Consider the following 22,228-nt stretch of genomic DNA (forward strand, 5'->3'; position numbering starts at 1 on the left):
CACAATCTGATACTCTCAGTAACATATGTCAAATAATGTTAATACCAAGATTCATCCCAATTTGAAAAGCGTTTTTTCAGCTCTATGCATTTATGTAAGTGGGATATACAGATGGACACATGTATGTTCAAGACAGACCCACAGACCCCCCGCCCGCTTCCGTGTATCATCACAGATATTTGTAGATAACATGACATAATATTTTAGGTCTAACATTTTCCTGTGCGAAAGATGCACACATTAAGAGTAAAGGTATATTACATTTTTTAAAATTGTATTTTTTTCTTTTTGTTGAAGCTGTTAGTGAAGACAATGAATCGATCTCTCCCTGCAGTTATTTCAGTGTTACACTTTGTACAGTTGACATTGAAAGCATGTTAGTCACAGGAAAAACAGCAACTGGCAATAGGAAAAGCTTCAAGTTCTTGAATAGATGTATATTCAAGAAGACCCCGTTCCTTCATGAAAGAAAGTTCAAAGGCGTTCGACAATTTAAAAAAAAATAAAAAAAAATAAAAATGAGCTTACCAAATGTGTGCATCTTTCATACAGGAACATTTGAGATGTAAGACTTCCAAACTCACTTGTGGCCTGAGTTTAGACTCAGACCTCCAAGGGTAAAAAACATGAGAAGTTACTGAATTAACCCACTGCACCAGCCAGTTCCCTAGTAAAGTTGTTTGTTTCAATTGTTGTGAGAGAAGGAGTTGTACAGTCATCCTTACAAGCAAATAACAACATTTATTTCCATGCCTGTGTCATAGTTGGCACTCAAAACTGTGCTTGGTATCTGCTATTATAAGTAAACCTAACAGTCCAGTCTTTGGAAATAATAACCTATTGCAAGTTCAAAATAATTATTAGTTAAAATATAATGAAACATATCTTAATGACAGGGTGACAATTTTGTATACAGTTTCTATTTCAGATGAAAAAAAATTGGCTGCAAACTGAAAATCCATAATTTTACTAAATATACTGTGCTATACATATTGTGAGTCAGGTCTTTGTCTTATTGTAAGACTTAAGTCTAGATTTATTATTATTATTTGCTTATCTAGCAGACGCCTTTATCCAAGGCGACTTATAGAGACTAGGGAGTAATAAATAAATACAGTGGAAGGAAAAATAAAACAATACTGCCATAGGTATAAGCTAACACTATGGTATTAGACATAATTGGAGACTTGACATGGGCGAACCATTTTGTAATTCTCAGCTGTAAGTCTAGGTATGTAATTTGAATGATGTCAGGGACAGTGATTGGATGCCGGCTTAGCTGAACAAGGTTTAAATTCCGTCTTTTTCAGGTTCTGCGTACAACTTGCCTTCTGCAAGCATCAGTGCAGGTAAACTTTTCAAATGGTTCTCTTGCTAACTCTCTTTTATGCTTCTTCTATTCTAGAAGCTCTGATTGCCTCTCATTATAGTGTGCTAGAGCATCGAGTAGTCCACTGCAGTCCAGTCTGGGGCTAATGTTCTCTTACGCAGGGTAGTCCATTACTAGTCCTGATGGGTCTGTGAAAGCACATTTGCTTTGTATAACAAGAAAGCTATGATGACGACTGCATGCTTTCAAAATATTACAGTTATTACAGAAATTAGACGGTTAGTCGACATATCTTAATCATCAGAAGCAAGGCTTGCAAACATAGATAGCTTAAAATGAAAAAAATAGCTAAAGCCTAGATTATTTTCAAGATTATATATTTGAGACATAATGAATGAATTGATGTGCATGGCATGGCAAATGCATGGAATTATTGTGTTAGTTACAGTGACTTTAATGATATCATGTGTACAAATATTGCCTACTTTTACAAAAAAAGTTTATCTGGGGAAATTACAGTTCTGGCTTTGAGTATCACAGTCTATTTTCAAAACTATGTTCCTGTTTTGCAGGGATTCATTGAAAACATGATGTCGACAGCTTTGTTACTTTGCCTTCTTGGCACAGCATTTGCAGCACCAGTAAGTATTGACTGAGCTTGATACATTTCTGCCTGATTCAATTTGACTGTCATATGACTTTTGGAAACAGCTTTCTCGGAACAGTTAATCCAATACAAATATTCAATAATTTAACAAACAAAAAATGTGCATGACTTTCGAATAACTTGAATAACGTTTTCTAAATGTCTTGTGTGCATGTGTTTGCATTGAATAATGATACCAGATATCACAAATGAAATTGGGAGCGTTGATTAATTATTTAATGTAATGGGATTTGAAAAATGTAAGCAAATTAAAGACTGTCGAGGTAGAAGAGCAATGTGGGCTTTATACTGGAGGTGACCATTTGTTAAAAAAAATGAATAAATAATCATTGGGTTTTGATTGCTAGTGTAGCAATTTTTATTGAACTGGTTTATTGAATGATTTAATATTTGTCTTGATATTATTAATGTTAGTTTCCTTTTATCAAGTTATTTGCACACTTTGGAATACACTGTTGCTCTTCAGGTTACACAGGTCTTCTTCCAGTGAGCTGCATCCTGTTTTCAGAAGGGTTTACAGGCTTGTTGATGGTCCTGGAATGTATAATGGTTTTTGATCAGTTTCAGACTGCAGGTGTTGGTATTATCATGAAATGCAGAGCATTGAAGGTGTGTTTATAATGCTGTCAACGGGAGAAAGCAGGGGCAGTAAAACCGTGCCCTTAAGTAATTGCACAGTGGCCTTTTCACTGAGTTTTATTGATTTTTACTGTACATACAAAACCATTTAATAACAAATCTACAACTATACTTACACTGCGTAATAATATGCCATTTCCACCACAAGTTCCCAGCTTTACAATATTTCAATCTTAGCCCAAAAGATGCCGTTAGATCTCAATATGTTAAAACCAACACAATGCCTGTATTTCATAATAATAATAATGAACTTCATAATGTGCAACATTCTTTTTTGTCCTGACTATTTTTGCTTAAATTATTATTATTATTATTATTATTATTATTATTATTATTATTATTATTACAGACACCACAGCAAAAAGGAGCTACAGAACCTGCCAGTATAGAAATCGTAAGTTGTTTGCCTTTTTTTCAGAGCATAGCATAATAACAAATACAGTATGCTGTAATACAGGTACAGTCAAGATGCAAATAAACTCATGGTTGTGTTTAAACATTGATGGCACGTGTTTATAAGCACAAATATACTGAAGCTTTTGCAGTGTCTTTTGCGTCTGGTTAAACCATCTCTTTTTAAAAATGAATTTGCTGCTATTCAGTCAGCTATTTCATTTTTGTAAACTAAGCTTTTTCTAAGTTACAATAATAAAAATACAATACACTTTTTTTTTTCTTTTTTTATAGCATCCTTTACGCCATGGTATCCCAGAGCGCAGTACAAAATTAAAAACAAGATAGCTCATATGTACAATACACTCCAACTACAACCAATTAAATAAAAGCACATTAAAAAAAGGATGTTTTCAATTTAGTCTTTAAAGTATGCAATGTTTCCTGCCTAATGTCAACCAGAATAGAGTTCCATAAACGGGGAGCACAACAGCAAAAAGCTCTGGTTCCTTAAGGAGCCAATCTGTTGAGAAAGACAAGTGTGTTCCGTCAGTAATGTATATTGTTTATATGGCTCTTTAAAGGCCTGGAGCCTTGTGTGATCCGGAGACAAGCCAGCAACGTGTTACCCAGTTTAGGACACTGTTCTATTTTGCTGGAGACATGAAGGCAACAAACTCAATACTAGCCAATCATATTTGATAGTTTTGTCACATGGTAAAAAAAGAGCTTAATACTGCTTTATACATTATACTGAATATAAAGTATAATTTGATGGGATGTGTAGGCTAAGCTATTTGAAATAATGCTGCAGTTGTGCTCCCAGCTCAGCACTGAAATCAGACATCTGCCTTGTGATTAATCCTTGTGATTTTGGTATTTTAATTTATATAGGAAAATGTTTTTTTTTGTTTTTTTTTTTACCTTATGTTAATAATACATTGTTTAATACTGTAGAGACGAATTGCTCAGGACCTTTGTTTAAACCAATCGTGCTGACATACAATATTCTTTATGTATTTCCGCAGAGATTTTACGTAAAAATGATCAGGACTCACAAGGGTCCTGATAATTATCACTATGGGGGTAATTATCAAGAGGGGGTGCTGTTGAATGCATGTTGACACTGAATGACCCTTGACCCTTGACCTTTACCACCTCAGAGATGATTAGAAGGAGATATCGGATGATGTTATCAGGGTGGTTGCTTTTGTTCACTCTGGTTGAATGGAAGTTAAATGAAAGCCTTTTTTTTAGATTGTGCCTCCATACTGATATGACAGAGTGACAGCAGTACTGGGGAGTCTTGCAACTGATGGTGACCGGAGTTTAAACACACATATTTACAGCACAGATTCACAGTGTATAGAAGAAATATGCTTAATTTACAGTGTTCAGTGTGAGCAGTGAGGATGCAATTTAACATTTTTAAATTGCAAAAGATCTGTGTTTTTAACATGTGTCTATACATGAATCTTTCCTCAAACCCTTTTCTTACCTACTTTTTCAAACTACCAGCATAAGGCCAAAAACAACATTTTATAATATTAGCTATACAAGTACTGTTATGATCATAACACCATTTTTAAAACTGCAATTTTTTTTTTTGATCTTGGGTATATTGGCTTTGTAGTTGACTGGTTAATTCTACCATGGGAAATAATTCAGTGTTTGGAAAAGAGCACCTAGGATTTAATGAAACATTTAAAATCACAGAGTTTTCCAAAATATAGCAAAATATACCCTAACATAATCTGTCGTTCTGCAGCTTGTTCCATATGGATTCCCAGGCCAAGCCTTCGGACTGCCACAGCACCCCGTATCAGTAAGTGTAATTACAATATTCTCTATTTTTCAACAGAGAGTTGAAAAGTTGTGGCTGCTTCCTGGTACATTTAGGTTTTCTTGTTATAACAAAGGCACTAGGAGGCAACAGTTTATCTGTAACCATTAAACACTCAAAAGTGCTAAATTTAGAACTACTAAAAACATGTAATTAGTTTGAAAATGTAGTTGAAATGAGCTTTGAAGGAACAATGTTAAGAACACGAATATAAGTAGAAATTCAATAGATGTTTGAAGCTCTGTAGCAGAATGAAAGCTAGTGTTCTTTTTTACCATCAGAACCACCCCTCCTCCCCAGCACAGAATCCTCTGCACAGACACACCGGGCCTGTCAGCATTGAATTTGTACGTCTGTGATTTATTTATTTTAATTACATGTCAAAACTCAGCATTTCATTTGGATGTTAGACTGCTTTCATTTAAACACGTTTAATATTGGGAATTTATGTAACCAAATAAAAAGGTCACCATGTGAAGCACACTTTACACGTGTGGATGAGACTACACGTCTACAACATGCATGTGCATGTATGGTCTGTGAATAACTATTGAGTAAATAACTTGACACTGCACACATGCCACTGTATAAACACCACCGCTGACCTCTACATATGACATGCATGCTTGACTGTCAAAAGGCATGCTTCTCAAAGTAGACAGAATGAAGTCAACAGGCACCAGTCAAATAGATTTTCATGTAGAATGTGAAGCGTTATTGCCAGACACTGCTGAGTTAAACTGCAGATAGAAATACCATGCTATTAGTCTGTTATTGCCAGACACTGCTGAGTTAAACTCCAGATAGAAATACCATGCTATTAGTCTGTTATTGCCAGACACTGCTGAGTTAAACTCCAGATAGAAATACCATGCTATTAGGCTGCAGATTCTGCCTTCAAAACATCCTTCTGAAACTGTAGCAGCTTACATTATTTAATAAGTAGGTGGCAAAATATGTTCTCACATAATCCCTTTTATTATGCAGCTGTATCCTTATGGTTATCCAGGACAAACGTTCGGAAACCCACAGCAACCAACATCAGTAAGTCGACATTTTTGTATTTAACCCACAGCTGTCCAACCTCTTTTGTTAAGGAGCTATACTGATGACCAGGGATGCTTTAAACGGATTGTCACTAACAAAACATAAATTCACTATATGAGTCTTAAATGTGCAGATTTGATAGCAACACGTTTCAGCATTTTAAACACATGATATGTGCTACTACACTAGGTTACAAAAAATCCCTGTTTGTGAAGCCATGCTTTTAGACTGTCTTGCACTTCCTGGGTCACCTGGAGAGAGAAATTGTCCCCACCCCTTCAGGGCCTTCTTTCCTGTCAGTAACCAATCAGCTGCTTCCCATAACGATTGCCGTGCTTTGCAGCCAGTAAGATGCTTTGACCCCAAAGAAATTACCTTAAAAGTAAAGCAGTTACTCTATTGGAAAGCATGGCAAGAAAACCAACAACAGTATATGTACTGTATTACTAAAAAAATACTATAACAACCAACTTAAACTGATTCTCCATTTGCTCTCCCAGATCTTTCCTTCCCACGGATTTATCAAGCCCAATGGTAGATGGAGTAATGAAGTAGTAAGTGTATTTCTCCAAGTCCCATAGCAAGCCTTGTTTATTTAGAGGCATGCCTGTATGGTGCTTTTCCAACAAGTTACAAAATGTACCAAAACAACAAACAAATGTGAGACTCAAAAGTGAATGGGGCGCCGCGGTCTTATTGTAACTTCTTAGTTGTACCAATCCATAGCCATTGGCAAATATTGCAACTGAGACCAATTATATATGGTTTATATTAAACAGAAGCGAATGATCAACAGATTCTGGAGTCGAACATATTTATAAATTAGTTAATATATATTTTTCTTATAGCACAGGGTGTAAAAGGAAATTGTGTATTGATGAATCGTGATACGTTCTTTACATGATATATCATATCATAATAGAGATATGCATCATTTACCTTGTATTCTACCTGTTTTACAGTTGTAATAAATATTCTCTCCCTATCTCATTTATTTAACTAAATAGTCCATTATTAAATGATCATTTGATCTTATTATGCATCATTCCAGACCATCAAATGTATTGTGATACATCTTGTCATCTCCGTATCGTACCATGTCACTAGTGTATTGTTACAAAACTAATAACATATCATTACAGCAGATGTGCTGCTCTCACAATTGCATTTATAATCTGTCAGCTACGATCACAAGTTCTGCATCCCCTAGAATTTTATGTTTGAGACACAATTAAAAATAAAAACTAAAACTATGTTATAAAAACATAATTTAGATCTTGTATTTAACATGATGTAATCAAATAAACTATAAACTGATATTGCAAAAGTCTACCAGAAGCCATAATAGTAGTACGGTACTTCATGTTAGATTTCAAAATGTCATGTTTTTCTTATGTCAAAAACTACAAAGTGATATGTTAATGCAACCTTATTCAGCAGGGTTTATTCGACTTTATGAAGCGAGTTAATTCTATAGGGTGATGCAAAACTTTTGGGCATAGCTGTAAGCTACCAGTTCAATTGAAATTCTGTACTAGAATTGTTAACCGAGGTCTAGTAGCAGGTAGCTGTAAACATACTGACTGTATTTTCAATTCACTGCTCTGCTATCTTTTACTTTATTTTTGCAGCACTACAATCCTCAATCTCCTCTAGACCAGAATCCCCAGCAACAAGCACCAGCAGGACCTGCCAGCATCGAAATGGTACACAATATTGTATTCTTTTTAAAAGATAGTGACTACAGTAGTTTACAGAATAGACAGACAGACGGTTATCTATATTTTATAATACATGCTTGAATGAAGGTTGCCATTGCTGTGTGCATGCGATTGGGAGCTGCTTCAAATCCTGGTCAGGCCAAGTTGCAGATCTTGAGGAAAGCATTGCGCTCCTAATGGCTAGATAGGGAAATGTAAAAATGGGTTTTGTTTGTGTGCCACAGGGACCTCTATTGGTCGGACATGACCAAGCGGAGAGGTTCAAGTAGCTTGGCAACATTTGTTGGTTCGGTTCAGGTGAAAACTGGGAACCCTAATACAAATAAATAAAATACATGGATGCATGAAATATACAGCCCTTTTCGGAACCCAAGTTCCATGATGGCTATTTCAATATCCAAAATTATTCTACAGACTTCTAATAATATTCCTATAGATTCACTTTAGAGGAGTTTTTTTGTATTTGCTGAAATTTTATTTTTAAAAGCCTGACACTTTACAAGGTCAGTGATTGAACACGGATCCCTCTCTTTCACTGGAGCGTTAGTAAACAACTGAGTTTGCAAAGAGTCCAGCGTTGCTGACCCCTTATGAAATATTGAGTGACCCAGTATTGAAAAATATGAAATGTTTCGACTAGAAGTCTTTTTCAATTTCTTCCTTTAAAAATCTCACCACTGCCTTTACATTGGAGCCTTTGGGTTTTGACCGCGCTGCAACGTCAATTTGCATCATGAGAGATCTATGGCACAACATGCCAGACCCTGCAGAAAAGCCATACGGATAGCTAGAATGAGTAAAGGCAGGCACGGATTTCAGATATAATCAATCTTAAAGACTTTAACAGTGACCAGTATAGAGTTCACAGATGTGTAATTGTGAGTGTTTGCAAACTTAAGCATAACCTTTTTTTAACAGTACAGAAAGGTTTTGTAAATACCAAACCCTGTTGAATGAATCATGTATTAAACAAACCAAAATGAATACAGCTAACAATTTATATATAACTCGATAAATCTATTAGAAATAGAAAAGAGCAGAAAGCATATTATTTTTAAACTGATAGAGTTTTGTAACACTCCACTTCACTGCAGTTATAACGTAATGGTGTCTGACTCCCCAAAAAAACATAGGAATTATTGACCCACGTGACTAAGCTGAAACTATTGGATTTGGCCTTGAATTCCACAGTCACACTTGTCATTTGTATGTTTGAGTGATCTAACAATCTCCCTTTCTATACTGCAGCTAGTTCCATATGGGTACCCAGGCCACACCTTTGGACTGCCACAACAAACACAGGTAAGCCTACTGATTTGTAATTTAAAGAGTAGCTTGGAATGGCTCTGAAATATCACAGTTATCTTAACGAATGTTGTTCTTGTTTTGAATGACTTTGTACATTATTTTCTGGTTTCAGTCATCACATCATAGGTACTTTTTAAAAAGCACCCCTTCTATACAGCTTTCAAACATGTCTTCTCTAAGTACAGACACAAGGAACATAAAAAACACCGTTTCCATGTGTATAACCCATATTAAACAGATCTGCAAGCACATATTGAGAAAAAAGGGACAAATCAGTGCCAACAGACTAGTGTAGTCTCTAACTTCACAGGACTGACTCAATCCACTTACTGTGGATCTTTTTGGTAACCACAAGGGTCTGGATCAAGTTTCCTTTTGTTTTACTGGTTGGTCTATGTTACATATACCTACTGTATGACAGACAGCGAGAACTGAAGAACAGCTGCTGAACTCAGATGACCTATCAAAAAAAAAAAACACAATATTTGAGTAATAATCAATAAGAACCACTCAGCATGATTGCAATCATCATAAAGATGTGCAGGGACAGCAGGAAAATGCAATCTGAAGCTACTTACTGCTTAACAATAATGTATTTTTGTGTTCATTCATACATTCATTCATTATTCATGCACATTACAAGTGCGGTAGCAATAGCAGTGCAGGCTACCTGACATTGTCCCGCAACCATTGTAACATATTATCAATTTACTGAGCTACTCAAATATAGATTGCCATTTTACATTTTGGATATGAATAGTTTTAAATCTTGTTTTAACATATGTGTATAAAGTGCATTGATTGCTGTTTAACTTGACTGGATCACAATACATTCTCAATTGTTTGTGATAGTGTGCATAATAAATGTTTTCTTGTATTCTTCCAGCAGAACCCTTCAGCAGCAGGATCTCAGACACCCCAGCAACAAGGACCGACGGGACCTGTCAGTATAGAAATTGTAAGCTTTAGTCAATACTGTTTAATATAACTGCTGGTAATGTCCCCCTTCACTTATAATGACTGCATTGAAATGTCCCAGACACAATATACTGGAAGTCAAAGGGAACAAGCTCCTGATAATATCCCCTGTCCCTATTTTCACTGGATCATCCCGGTTGTCAATTCTATAGTAGTAATATTAGGAATGTTGTCTTTTGGATGAATATAGGATTTCTAAAGAGGGTTTGAAAATGAATTTTATTAGCAGACACTATTGTAATCAATGTAATACCTAGTATACTTCAAGCTCCACAGCAAAACGGGCATATATGTATTTGTTTTGTTTTGTTTGGCAAACTCCTGATAAATTCAGTGCATATTTATTTTGCTGCTACTTAATCCGATAGCTCCGCCCACCCAATCATGCCATGCCGTCAACTCAGTTGGTCAGAAATGACTAAATCCTAAAAGTGGCAAATCCTGTTGTATACTTAACAGGTTTCGTAGTGTTGCAATGAAGACCTCAGTCAAATATGTACTCTAAAGCATTTGTGACTTTTTTATGGTATTTTGTGAGCCCCTAAAAACTAAACGAGGATTGTAATTGACCACACCTCAGTCGTGACATGAACACCTACTGCCACCCAGTCCTGAGTTGTATGTGGGTGATTTAGACTCATGTCCACTACACTTAGGCATAGATTGAGACAACATCTTCAGAGATGGATTTGAACCCTGGCCTCCATAGGTGAAGGCTAGTGAATTAGACTGCAGTGCCATCCAGCCATGTTTTCAGCAAATTATATTCCAATTTACATTTTTTGCAGCTGTATCCTTACAGATATCCAGGCCATCCTTTTGGACATCCACAGCAAACCGTATCAGTAAGTACATATTCCTCCTTTGCACAATACCAGCATTATATTTACCATTATCAGCTGGTAATAGACCTTACCTACATGCAATAGTCCAAGATAAGAGTTAATCAGGGCCTGTGAAACCGAGGTCATATCATTGCAACAACACTTTTTATTTTGTGAAATCTTTTAATAGGACTAGAGGCTAAATATGCACGCTAAATATGTACAGGACGTAATTGAAGTTTAAAAATTTTGAAATGGTATAGATTAAGTTAACCCAAGTCACTACTCCAACTTCTGAACAAAGAGTAGAATGTGAAGGCATAAATAGAGTAAACGTAAATATAGAACAGAAGGTAGGAGTAACTTATAAATGCATGGAATAGCCACCAAGGGAAGTATCTAAAACACTAGGAATTGGTCCATTCTGTCCTATTAAAATAGATCCCCCCCACCCCCAACAGGGACAAATGGTGTGCTAGGAAGAGATGAACCTGGATTGGCTGAATGGCTTCTTCTCATTCCTAAACTTTTTTTTCTATATGTTCTTATATGTGTATTCCGCTCACGAAATTAAAAGGTATCACAAACCCCCCCCCCCAAAAAATCTTGTTGACTCGTACCTAGACCAGTACGGCCTATCTTATTCTATTTAACATTAGATATACAGTAGACCCCCTCTACTGTAAATGCATGTGTTGATTTTCAGTAGGAATAGTTCTGTAGGAATGCGATACAGCTATAGAATAGCGAGCAAGGCTGCAGATTTACACCAATGTGAATGGATCTCTAAGTTTCAGGACAGAATTGCAACATTAAATTCTATTTTTCATATCAGGTTTGACATGAATGGAGAATTGGTATTGTGGTAATTCACTTACTAAGTCTTTTGGTATTTCAAAATTCAGCCATATTGAGTGATTAATAGTTACTTTAACAAAACAATGGGGTATTTAAATGCCACCAGTCTTTAACTGTATTCATACTTCTGGCTTTCCATGCATTATCTATTTGACCTACTTATTAAACACAACAAAAATACAGTGAAATAAGAGTAACAATAAAAATCAAGTTTCTGAGGATCTGCCATGTTTAGATCATTAAAAAAATTGTGGTGCAGAAGGCTGAGACATTCTTCAGAGTTTCAGTTCACTGATCTACTGTATTTTATGTAAAATAAATCAAAGATATGCTTATTCTTGTAGAAGACCAATCCGGCTGCACCCGCGCCACAGACTCCTCAGCAACAAGGACCCACAGGAGCTGGCAGTATTGAAATCGTACGTTTGGTTTTTTTTCAGACAGAGCTCAGAAATGACTGTGTTACAGTATGTTGCGCTGTTTTCTTGTCTATTTGTTTCCTAGACCTCCCTTTACCAGCAGGAGGGGCTGTTCTGTTACCAATGGGAACTGAAGCCTCACCTTCACCTTGGGGAGAAGAACCCTTTTCAGAGTTGTAATCCAAAGGGAAATGCGGTTCCCATTTATGCCATTACTAACACATAGAACATTCTTTAATATAACTAACTGAGACTGTCTAAAGTTAGAAACATCTAAAGGTAATCATATAAATGAGCAGGTAGACATAGCGTGGCTCATTGACATTATAGTTGCTCTATTTGACCATAAACTAGTTGCAATCCAACATTGATCAGTCGTGGCCCTCCTTGAGTCAACAGTACCTACTGTAGTCTTTCAACAGTATTTTGGTACCAGATAACTAGGTGACGTGGCATGGCAGGGTGTGTAATGTCGTGGGATATTGCCACGCAACACACACCCTTGAATGCTATAGCTTATTGGTTATCGGTTATGCTATAGCGCGGTTAACTATTAAGCAGTCGATAGTGCTGCATTTAGTAATACTAAAAGAAATGCAATGACAAACATTTCAACTAGATTATTTTCCAGTGTCTTCAAGTTCATTTAAAAAGTGGAAAAAACTAACAAATAGGTTTAAAGAGAACTGTGACAATGTCATTAGATATCACCATGGTTAATACATTGAAATGAAAAGGATGATCCTTTGAACAGCATTGAATCAGTGTTAATATGGCTTTCTTTTGATAACGGTATTGAGGAATTATAGCAGGGTACATAATTAAAAAAATCAATTCTAACATAATGGTTTTTGTTATCCAGCTGGTTCCATATGGCTACCCAGGGTCTTTAGGACACCCTCAGCAAACAGGATCTGTAAGTCAGCTGTTTTCTTTATTAAACACACATTAGCATTATACAACTATGTTATATCTATTCAGAAACCTATGGTACCATTTTTGATGTATGGTCTGATTAAAATTGTGAGAAGATGAGCATGGCTTGGAATTGAACCCCGGACTCCAGAGCATTATTCTAACCTGGTCTCATTTGTGTTTCTTACAGATCTTCCCATCCCAGGGATTCATTAAACACAAGGTGCCACAACCAGCGGGTCAACGCAGTATAGAAATTGTACGTTTTTCAAGTTTATTTATACGTAGTCTGCAAGCCCCTTTAACATTTGTATATTTATGTTTCACCGAGAAAAAAATGTAAACTAAATCCTATTGAGATTTTTTGTTCTAAAGGGGGAACTAAATGTCAGCAGCAATTCTCGAAGCAAGACTGTGAAGACGTTCACTAGCTGTTGTTGTTCTCTAACCAAGAGGGTCCAAACATGGGAATTTGTGTACAAGCAACAGACAAACAATTAAATATTTACTACAGAAGTTGTTTCACCTTTAATGGAACTAGCATTGGGTATATTGAAGTAATGACCGTGTCTATTGCCACACTCTCATTGTTTCCATGTAGGGCCACTTGTGCAATTTTAAGGTCATTTTTCCTGCTCTGTAGCCATCTAAAAATGTGAGCGCCATCTTTAAACAACATCATCTTTATATTGATCACATCTCGTAATGACAAAAAACACCTGAACCCCTATTTTCCACTGTATGTGGGGTCAGAACCTTTAAGGAATTGATTAATTTCATCTTAAATATTTTCTTAAACAGTAGATATGTAATCGATTCAATCTGAGATAACGTATTTTTGTATTAATTAAAATTGCAGTGTAAATTGCGAACACGCCTATTCAGGGAAGCCTGTTTATTTTCCAGTAGTTTAGAGAAAAAAAAAATGGGGGTCCCCCCCACCCGTGCACATGTGTCACAAGTTTGCAACCCCAACCGTCACCATTGAAGAAAACAAAAAAACAAAATGCATGTTATTGTGTGAGTGGCAGAAGGTGACGGACACGATGTACTGAACATTTTGTTAAATGTTTTCTTTTTAGTTTACTTTAAAAAAAAAAAAAATTATTTGTTGTTTTACTGACAATAAATATGTCATTATTTGGTGTCATTTGTAGGCTAAATTATCATCTTATACACCCTTGTCCTTTGATGGCTGTATCACATCAATATCACGGTCTACTATATATTGTAATATTAACAATTTAATATTAATAGTCTTTGTATGCGATACAGGTCAAAAGGTGTTCCCATTCAAGAATGTATGAGTCTAATACTGTATGATGCAGAGCAATGGAAACTAACAGCAAACATTACTTGTGTGTTCTGTTGTTACAGCTCTACCCATTTGGATTTGGAGACCAGCAACCGGTAAGGCTACAAGAATCTGTCTGAATGTCTTGTTGTAAATAAAAATATACCTGCATAAAATGTTAGTTTGGAAGATACAGAATCAAGTACTTTACTTTCCACTTTTAAAATATTTCGTTATGCTATTTTAAGTTTACAATTAAACAATCTCAAATAAAGACTTCATTTTAACAAATCTACAACAGTGCAAATGAAAAAGCATCAATCAAATCAGATTGATCTTAAACTAGAATAAAGTTTCTGGATGCCTGAGGAATATAGCCTTATCTTCATGCTACGGATGTTCGATCTTGTTTAGTTTGCTAAAGGTTTAATCTTTAGTGTTAAACATGTTTAAAGCTTCTTATCATATTGGATATTTTTACAATCAAATAAAAAAGTCATCACGAGAAGGCCTCCATAGAGTATTGTATTATGATAGGGCAGCAGTGTGGAGTAGTGGTTAGGGCTCTGGACTCTTGACTGGAGGGTCGTAGGTTCAATCCCTGGTGGGGACACTGCTGTTGTACCCTTGAGCAAGGTACTTTACCTAGATTGCTCCAGTAAAAACCCAACTGTATAAATGGGTAATTGTATGTAAAAATAATGTGATATCTTGTAACAATTGTAAGTCGCCCTGGATAAGGGCGTCTGCTAAGAAATAAATAATAATAATAATAATGATATACAACAGCATTGATTTGGGTGAGACTACATGTGTCTAACATGTGGAAAAGATCTGGATCAATAACTCAATGCTGCATACATCCTGCTGTATAAACACGACAGCTGACCTCTATCTAAATCTGACATGCATGTCTTTGACAATGGTTCATTTTTACAAGACAGTGACAGGCATCAGTCAGTCCCTATCCCATCAGTCAGTTCCTATCCCATCAGTCAGTCCCTATCCCATCTATCTTTGGCAATGTCTGTGAAGATGCCAGATTTACTGTTTTGCTACCCAAACCAAACTCCCATCCCCAACACTGGGGAAAGGTATGAGTTAATGCTGGGAATTATGATCATTTTGTATACCCCAGGAATGGGGATTTGATTGTATTTGTGATCGTCATTTTTAAAACCCCAAACTATCCCCAGGGAGGTTACTTTGATTGCTGCATTCCCTGCCTTATTGATGCATGCTTTCTTTTTTTATTGTGCATTACTCATACACCCCTGAAACATGCCCTATGGTTCGCTTGACACTAACTAGTTTTATTTAACACAATTGTTGTTTTTTTCCCTCAAATTTTCCAAGTCATGTGTAAATTGTATTTAAATGATTTATTGCAGATTCTTCTATATCTTTTTATTTATTTATTTCTTAACAGACGCCCTTATCCAGGGCGACTTACAATTGTTACAAGATATCACATTATTTTTACATACAATTACCCATTTATACAATTGGGTTTTTACTGGAGCAATCTAGGTAAAGTACCTTGCTCAAGGATACAGCAGCAGTGTCCCCTATCTGGGATTGGACCCACGACCCTCCGGTCAAGAGTCCAGAGCCATAAGCACTACTCCACACTGCTGCCCCTTTTTAGGAATCAAAGTTTTACTGTGGATTTTCAATGTAAGGTCTACTTAAAGCAGTGCATTACATCCTTGTGATCCTGTAATATTGAACAGTACCTGAAAGGTTACAAATATGTGTATAAGTGTAAGTTTATCAGATTACAGCCAAATGCAATCCGTCTATAGGAGGCCTGTATGCAAAATCAAAGCAGTTATCGTGTTCACCATGTGACAGACAGACACCATCAGTGCATGAGGGTCCCCGTTTTCAGAATGAGAACCCTTAGAAATAGTCAAGGATGGCCACCAGTCAGTCACATTCAATCAGATAACTTCCAGAATCGAAGCACATCTTTACATATCGCTTGATAAAAGCATGTTGTACCCGACCAGACAATTGTTTTTCTTTGCAGAACTTCCCATTTGGAAATATGCCCCCAGCAATGACACAACAGCCATCTCAGCAGGTCACAAATGTAAGATAATGATGAATCAACACCCTGTGTTTCTTAAGCTTGTGTGTCCCTTTTTCTTAACACAACAAAGAGTTCTTCATAATACACAGGTTGATCAAAATCTGTTAAGCCTATAACAAAGGAATGAGGAATAATTCAGTGAGCCCTTTAACATTTTAAAAGGAGTTGACAAAGCTAGCCCATACTTTAAGCGCAGCAGAGAAATCAGGACCAGGGAATGCAGTTGGAAATAAGGTGACGACAGACTTAGGACAGAGAGTAGGAGACACTTCACAGTGTGGTGAGGGCATGGAATGGGTTACTTAGCCATGTTGTTGATGCTGAATCATTGGGATCCTTTAAAACCCCGACTTGACAAAGTTTTTAGACCAATCAGTGACTAGGAACTCTACAGTTATGACTAGAAGCTTTGCATCACCTAGAATTTTAGGATTGACACATAATTAAAAAATAAAACAAAACAAAACAAAAAAACATCATTTAGATCTTTTCATAAACATCATATAATCAAAGAAATTGCAAAATGATATTGCAAAAGTCTGCCTAAAGCCATAATAGTAGTACAGTATTTCATGTGAGATTTTTAAAATGTCACATTTTTCAGTTTTTGTCACTTTTATGTTAAGTACTATAGAAAGCTACAAAGCGGTGAGTAATGGAAGATGTTAATGTAACATTATTCAGTTTCAGCTTAGCTGATGCAAAACCTTTGGCTAGAGCTGTAGGCTTTCCCATCCATCGCAAACACATTCTCAGCACAAGTAAGGTAAGATCAGGATCTAATAAAGCAACAGACATGCTGTACCTTTTATTAAACCACAAAACATTCTTTCTTGTTTTGGCAGGTTGACCCTTCTGTTGGGATGCTACAGGAACCAGCCCAGCCTGTGCAACCAAGTGAAGATGTAAGAGGATACACATTCTTGTGCTTACGTTCTGTTCATTGTGTTACGACTACAACAAGTCTATGTTATAGACCAACATTAAAACCTTTAAATACTGATCTAACATAACAAGATATCAGACAGTATCTTTACAAACTTACTTGATAGATTTCATAGTCATGGTGCTTTTTTTTCATTCTAGGCCCAAGCTAAAAAGGAAGATTAATTCAGTAAGTAACCAAAAAAGCTAAACTATTATGGCAATGTCAAATATGTGAGGGTTACTGTTATTCCTTTTGAAACATCACAGTGTTTTCAGGTTTGTAAAATGACCCATGTCTTGTATCATGCTGCGCTGTCATGCAGCTAACTATTTACATAAAGCCTATTCCGTCCGTCAATCTCACCCAGCAACAACAACGAATATGTATATAAGCACATGAATACAACGGGTTTGTTTTTCTCTGACAGATCGAAATGCCAGTACTCTGCAAAGCTGGTCTGCGAAGATGAGGAGAAACAGGGGGGAAAAAATCACTATTTAGATTTGTTTCATCTTGTTGGCAGACAAAAAAACACTTTTATAAACTGTAGATCTGGAACTGCAATATATGGTTGTTTGCTTTTAGACTAATAGTGTTTAGATATTTCCAGATATTTAGAAATAAATTCAAATGTGTAACATTTGGTATTAAGATGTTTTTAATTTAAAAGGATTTCAATATGTTTGTTATAATAGATTCTCTTAGTTTTATTTGGCACTCAAAATGTTCAGCCTTAAACATTATACATATTGCATAGAAATAAAGTGTGTATTCCCTTTACTTTCCTATTGGCATTTTATTTAATCTCGGGTGTATGTTTTGCTAACACGGGAGCCACCATTACCACAATAACAGCATTTAAAGGAGTGACTTAAAAACTGCTTTCAAACTCTTTCAAGGGACATTAAAGCTGTCTACCGTTGATAAATGTTAATACATGTGGATGCGAGCATGTGACTCAGAGTCTACAGGTCTATGGAAGAATCCTTATTGGAACACATGGTGGTGAGGACAGTACTTTGGAGTGAGTTTTCAAAATGAAGAAACACAAATAATATAAACTGGAAATGGGAGTTTTTGTGAACAAAAACAAAGCATCCCTGGCAGCATATTCCCAGGGTCATGTCAAATCAGATTGAATGTTTGTAAACATAAAGTAAAATTGAAACTTAAAAAAATAGTGTATCATTGAATAGTTTACAAGAAAAGCTTTCCCACCTGCGAGCAGCAACCACATTGAAATAAAAAAAATAACAGGAATATCTATTTTAAACTTCATTTAAAATTGTGCATTTAGTCCTCCAAAATGTACATTTATTTAGAACACTTCGCATATAAAATGCCAGATTTACAATTATCTGGCGTGTGGGCATAAATTGAACAGCACAGATTTAAATAATAATAATAATAATAATATCCCACTTGTCATTTAGCCTCATTCGGGAGATATTTTGCCACAGCTTATTATATACAACTCTTTTAATGTGCATTTTACAATCTTTTTTTGGTTAAAAAGAAAAGGCTATGTAGGTTTGGTTGGAATTTACTTTTGCTTGTATTTTAGTATGTATGATTGTAGGCTATAAATAAATACGTTTGAAGTGCCTTTTGTGTTTGTATTGTTAGTTATTATACATGTTATAGGTAAGGCCCTGTGAAAATCGTAATTTCACGGACTGCGCGGAAATCGTGAAATTAACCCAATACCACGATTTTCTCAAAATTCTTAAGAAATAAAAATGAATTTTCATAATTATTTGTATTTTATACAAAAAAACACATTAACTAAACTATACAGCTCTGCTGTGTGCTTATGTGTACTATTTGCCATGCACACAGTGTTGTGCAGTGATTATGTCATGTGACTATATGCAATCTAGGCAGGAAATTAAAATACTACACACTGTAAACAAGAATACAGATGTCTCTAAAAATGCAAAAAATGTGTCTGCATCAGATCGCGTAAAGTAGTATCCAGCAGGAGTTCTACACAGCGATGGAGGTAAGCTCTTCTGTACATCCTGCAACGTTACTGTAGATCACTACCGAAACTCGTCTGTTGACAGGCAATTAGATTCAAGTATTCACCGAAAGAGAAATCAAGAGCAGTACTGCGACTGCTTTACTTGCAAAGAAACAAAAAACTGTGACTTACATGTTCCAAACATCCACTGAAAAACATGAAGCATGAAACACATTATTTTTTGACCTGACAGAGGCGTTTGTTTGTGCAAATGTCCCTCTTGAAAAATTGGACAACCAAAGAGTGACATAAATTCTTCAGACTGATATTTTTCTAAAGTTGCCGAGTATCACAAGCAGGAGATTATGGAATTGGTAAAACAGTCTGGTTGCTTGTCAGTGGTCACACTGACGAGTCGACTGATGCACATGATCAGTATGGGCTGCACATTGTATTTGTATTGCAAGGCCTAATTAGTGAATGTGCATCTGACATAGAAGTGAAAGCTGTACTTGCAGATCCACTTTACATGCAGGCTGTTAATTACAACACCGCTTCACAAGCTAAAATGCTTGAATAACTTTGAAGTTCATTTTGATGATGTCAGTGATTATCTCTCTATCTGCTGTTTAAAAAAATTATAATAATCTGTACACATAATTTATAAAATAGTTCCGTGCACATGCCTCAAAATACGATACTTTACCCGTGACACTGCTGTGAATTAAAAAAAAAAAGATCTGATTTTCAGAGGGCCTTAGTTATAGGATGCATCCCAAATCACCTGCATGTTTAGTGAATGGAACCACTTCCTGTTCACATACAGTATGTATATGCATGGTGCTGCAGGGATTTGAGTGCAATGTGTGTGCAATCGATGGCTGCCATTACCCTTGGAAATCCAGCAATATCATGAAACTCCCATTTAATATTTTACAGATGCTCCTGATTAAGTAGGATACTGATATAATTGTTAACCCCCTTTATCAAGTCACCTGTGACCCTTTGAAATGATCCAGAGGCGTAGGCCCTGTCCACACTATGCATTTAAACCAGCTTAAAAGTGCTAAATATGGTTTGCATCCACATTACACAGTGTTTAATAGTTTACTCAAGAACCAGACTCGAGACCACCTCAGGAGGTAATCTCGAGTCCAGTTCTACAGTTTATAGAATTGTTTCCATCCGTTTTAATCTTAACGAAAGTAAGCAATCTCCTTAATGATAATGTTTATTTCCCCCAAATAACCCCTTCAGTTGTATTTATTTAATTTAACCCAAAACTCTAATATACCTATTTTGAAGGCTCTGCTTCTCTTAGGCTCTGAAACAGCCCCGCACACATACCGGTCATTTTGGCTCAATGACCTTTGCCCCTTCTGCCTTTCTGGCTAATTTAGACCAGATGTATTCTCCAGTTGCCTGTAAAAGGCGCTGGGGACCCTTCTGAGGGGAGATGTGGATGTGTGTTTCGCGCGCATGTTTGGGGCCAAAGTAACGCTCCCTATTAAAGTCACAGAACGAGCTTTTGAAATCATTCCTCAGCTGAAGTTTGAAGAGAGAAGAAACATGAGAGAGAGAATTCAGGCAGGACGTATGCGTTTGTCTGGGGAGTTTTTTTTGAAAACGGTAAGAGAGAGAGCTTTTTCAGAAATTGTACTCTGGTAGATTTTGTTTTGTTTCTCTTCTTTTATAAATATTTAATTTAATATCTAATTTATTTTGTTTTGGCGATACACTTTTAAAACGACTAACGCTCAAGTTGTACTGTGATTTATGTGTGTAATACTTGTTTAAACACATTTTAAATGTCGAATGAGTTGTTTTCTGCATTTCTTTTGCTTTTGTGGTACGCTATTTTAAACTTTCTCCTGTTTCAACTATTGGTTTTTGTATGTGAAATATCTTTTGCTTTTAACGTTTGCCTGGTAAAAATATGTATACACCCAGCATAAGTTAACATAAGCATATAAAATGTAAAAATCACTGCGCCTCAAACCTTTGAACAACCTCATGCGTCTTATTAAACAATGATTTTTGAAAATATGGACAAATGCAATAAGTATATATCCCATAAGCATATATGTCTATGACACTTTTTAAAACTACAAAACACTCAAAGTTGTACTGTGATTTCTGTGCGTAATGTTTGTTTAAATGCTTTTAAATGTCGAATAAGTTGTTTTCTTTTTTTGGTTTTTCTTTTTGCTTTTAATACACTATTTTAAACTTTCTCCTTTTTCATTAAGTGTCTTATGTAAAAAATATTAAGACTTTAATGTTGTATGCACCAAGCATAAGTTGTATGCACCAAGCATTTAAAACTTGGGTAACCCACTATCCCCTGATTACATAAATAACATATTAAACACTGATTTTTGTACATATCTTATAAAAGACGTGCACTAAGTTTATAGGCATATATATATATATATATATATATATATATATATATATATATATATATATATATATATATATATATATATATATGCGCCTATATTCAATAAGCATATATGTCTTATAACAACCATATATATATATATATATATATATATATATATATATATATATATATATTCCATACACCTATATAAAATCCACACCCCCTCATTATATATTCATAAATTCATAAATCCACGCCCCATCATTATATATTCATATTTTCACACACATAAGGTCAAAAAAAGGTCAAAAGGATCATAAATCAAACTTTTGACAGAAGCTATGGTAATATTACTACTGTGGTAGAACACAAGAATAACTGTATCGAGTTTATAGGCTACAACTCCTGTAAAATCACAACAAAATACAATCTGTTTAGAAGTAAAGCTCCTATGTACCCGACTCTCTTTCTTCCCCAAATAGTCCAGAATGGGGAGTGGGTCTGCAAGCGGGGGAGCTTTCCCTCATGCAGGAAAGCATATATAAGAATATTTTTCAGTGACTTAAAATAATGAGGTAGAATGTTTGTACAAGTTGTATATACAATATATATATATATAT

At 35.7% G+C, this 22,228-nt stretch overlaps 1 protein-coding gene across 1 annotated transcript; it reads left to right on the forward strand.

Moving 5' to 3' along the window:
- Positions 1-1,284: 1,284 nt before the first annotated feature.
- Positions 1,285-18,039, forward strand: LOC131701770 (proline-rich protein HaeIII subfamily 1-like). Its single transcript, XM_059001639.1, has 19 exons — positions 1,285-1,349; positions 1,903-1,971; positions 2,986-3,030; positions 4,798-4,854; positions 5,154-5,219; positions 5,860-5,916; positions 6,420-6,473; positions 7,551-7,625; positions 8,889-8,942; positions 9,835-9,906; positions 10,715-10,771; positions 11,953-12,027; positions 12,890-12,943; positions 13,133-13,201; positions 14,320-14,352; positions 16,269-16,331; positions 17,177-17,236; positions 17,418-17,445; positions 17,687-18,039. The coding sequence occupies exons 2-18, from the start codon at positions 1,918-1,920 to the stop codon at positions 17,439-17,441; spliced, it is 969 nt and encodes a 322-aa protein (XP_058857622.1). The 5' UTR covers positions 1,285-1,349; positions 1,903-1,917; the 3' UTR covers positions 17,442-17,445; positions 17,687-18,039.
- Positions 18,040-22,228: the final 4,189 nt, after the last annotated feature.

The sequence above is a fragment of the Acipenser ruthenus genome, chromosome 26, assembly GCF_902713425.1.
Source record: "Acipenser ruthenus chromosome 26, fAciRut3.2 maternal haplotype, whole genome shotgun sequence".
NCBI classification, from domain to species: Eukaryota; Metazoa; Chordata; class Actinopteri; order Acipenseriformes; family Acipenseridae; genus Acipenser; species Acipenser ruthenus.

What these genes read in the sequence shown, in the direction of transcription:
- LOC131701770 (XM_059001639.1), top strand. Translation starts at nt 1,918, where the DNA reads ATGATGTCGACAGCTTTGTTACTTTGCCTTCTTGGCACAGCATTTGCA. An exon ending in GCACAGCATTTGCAGCACCA is followed by an intron (nt 1,972 to 2,985) that starts GTAAGTATTGAC and finishes TTATTATTACAG; the next exon opens with ACACCACAGCAAAAAGGAGC. An exon ending in TGCCACAGCACCCCGTATCA is followed by an intron (nt 4,855 to 5,153) that starts GTAAGTGTAATT and finishes TTTTACCATCAG; the next exon opens with AACCACCCCTCCTCCCCAGC.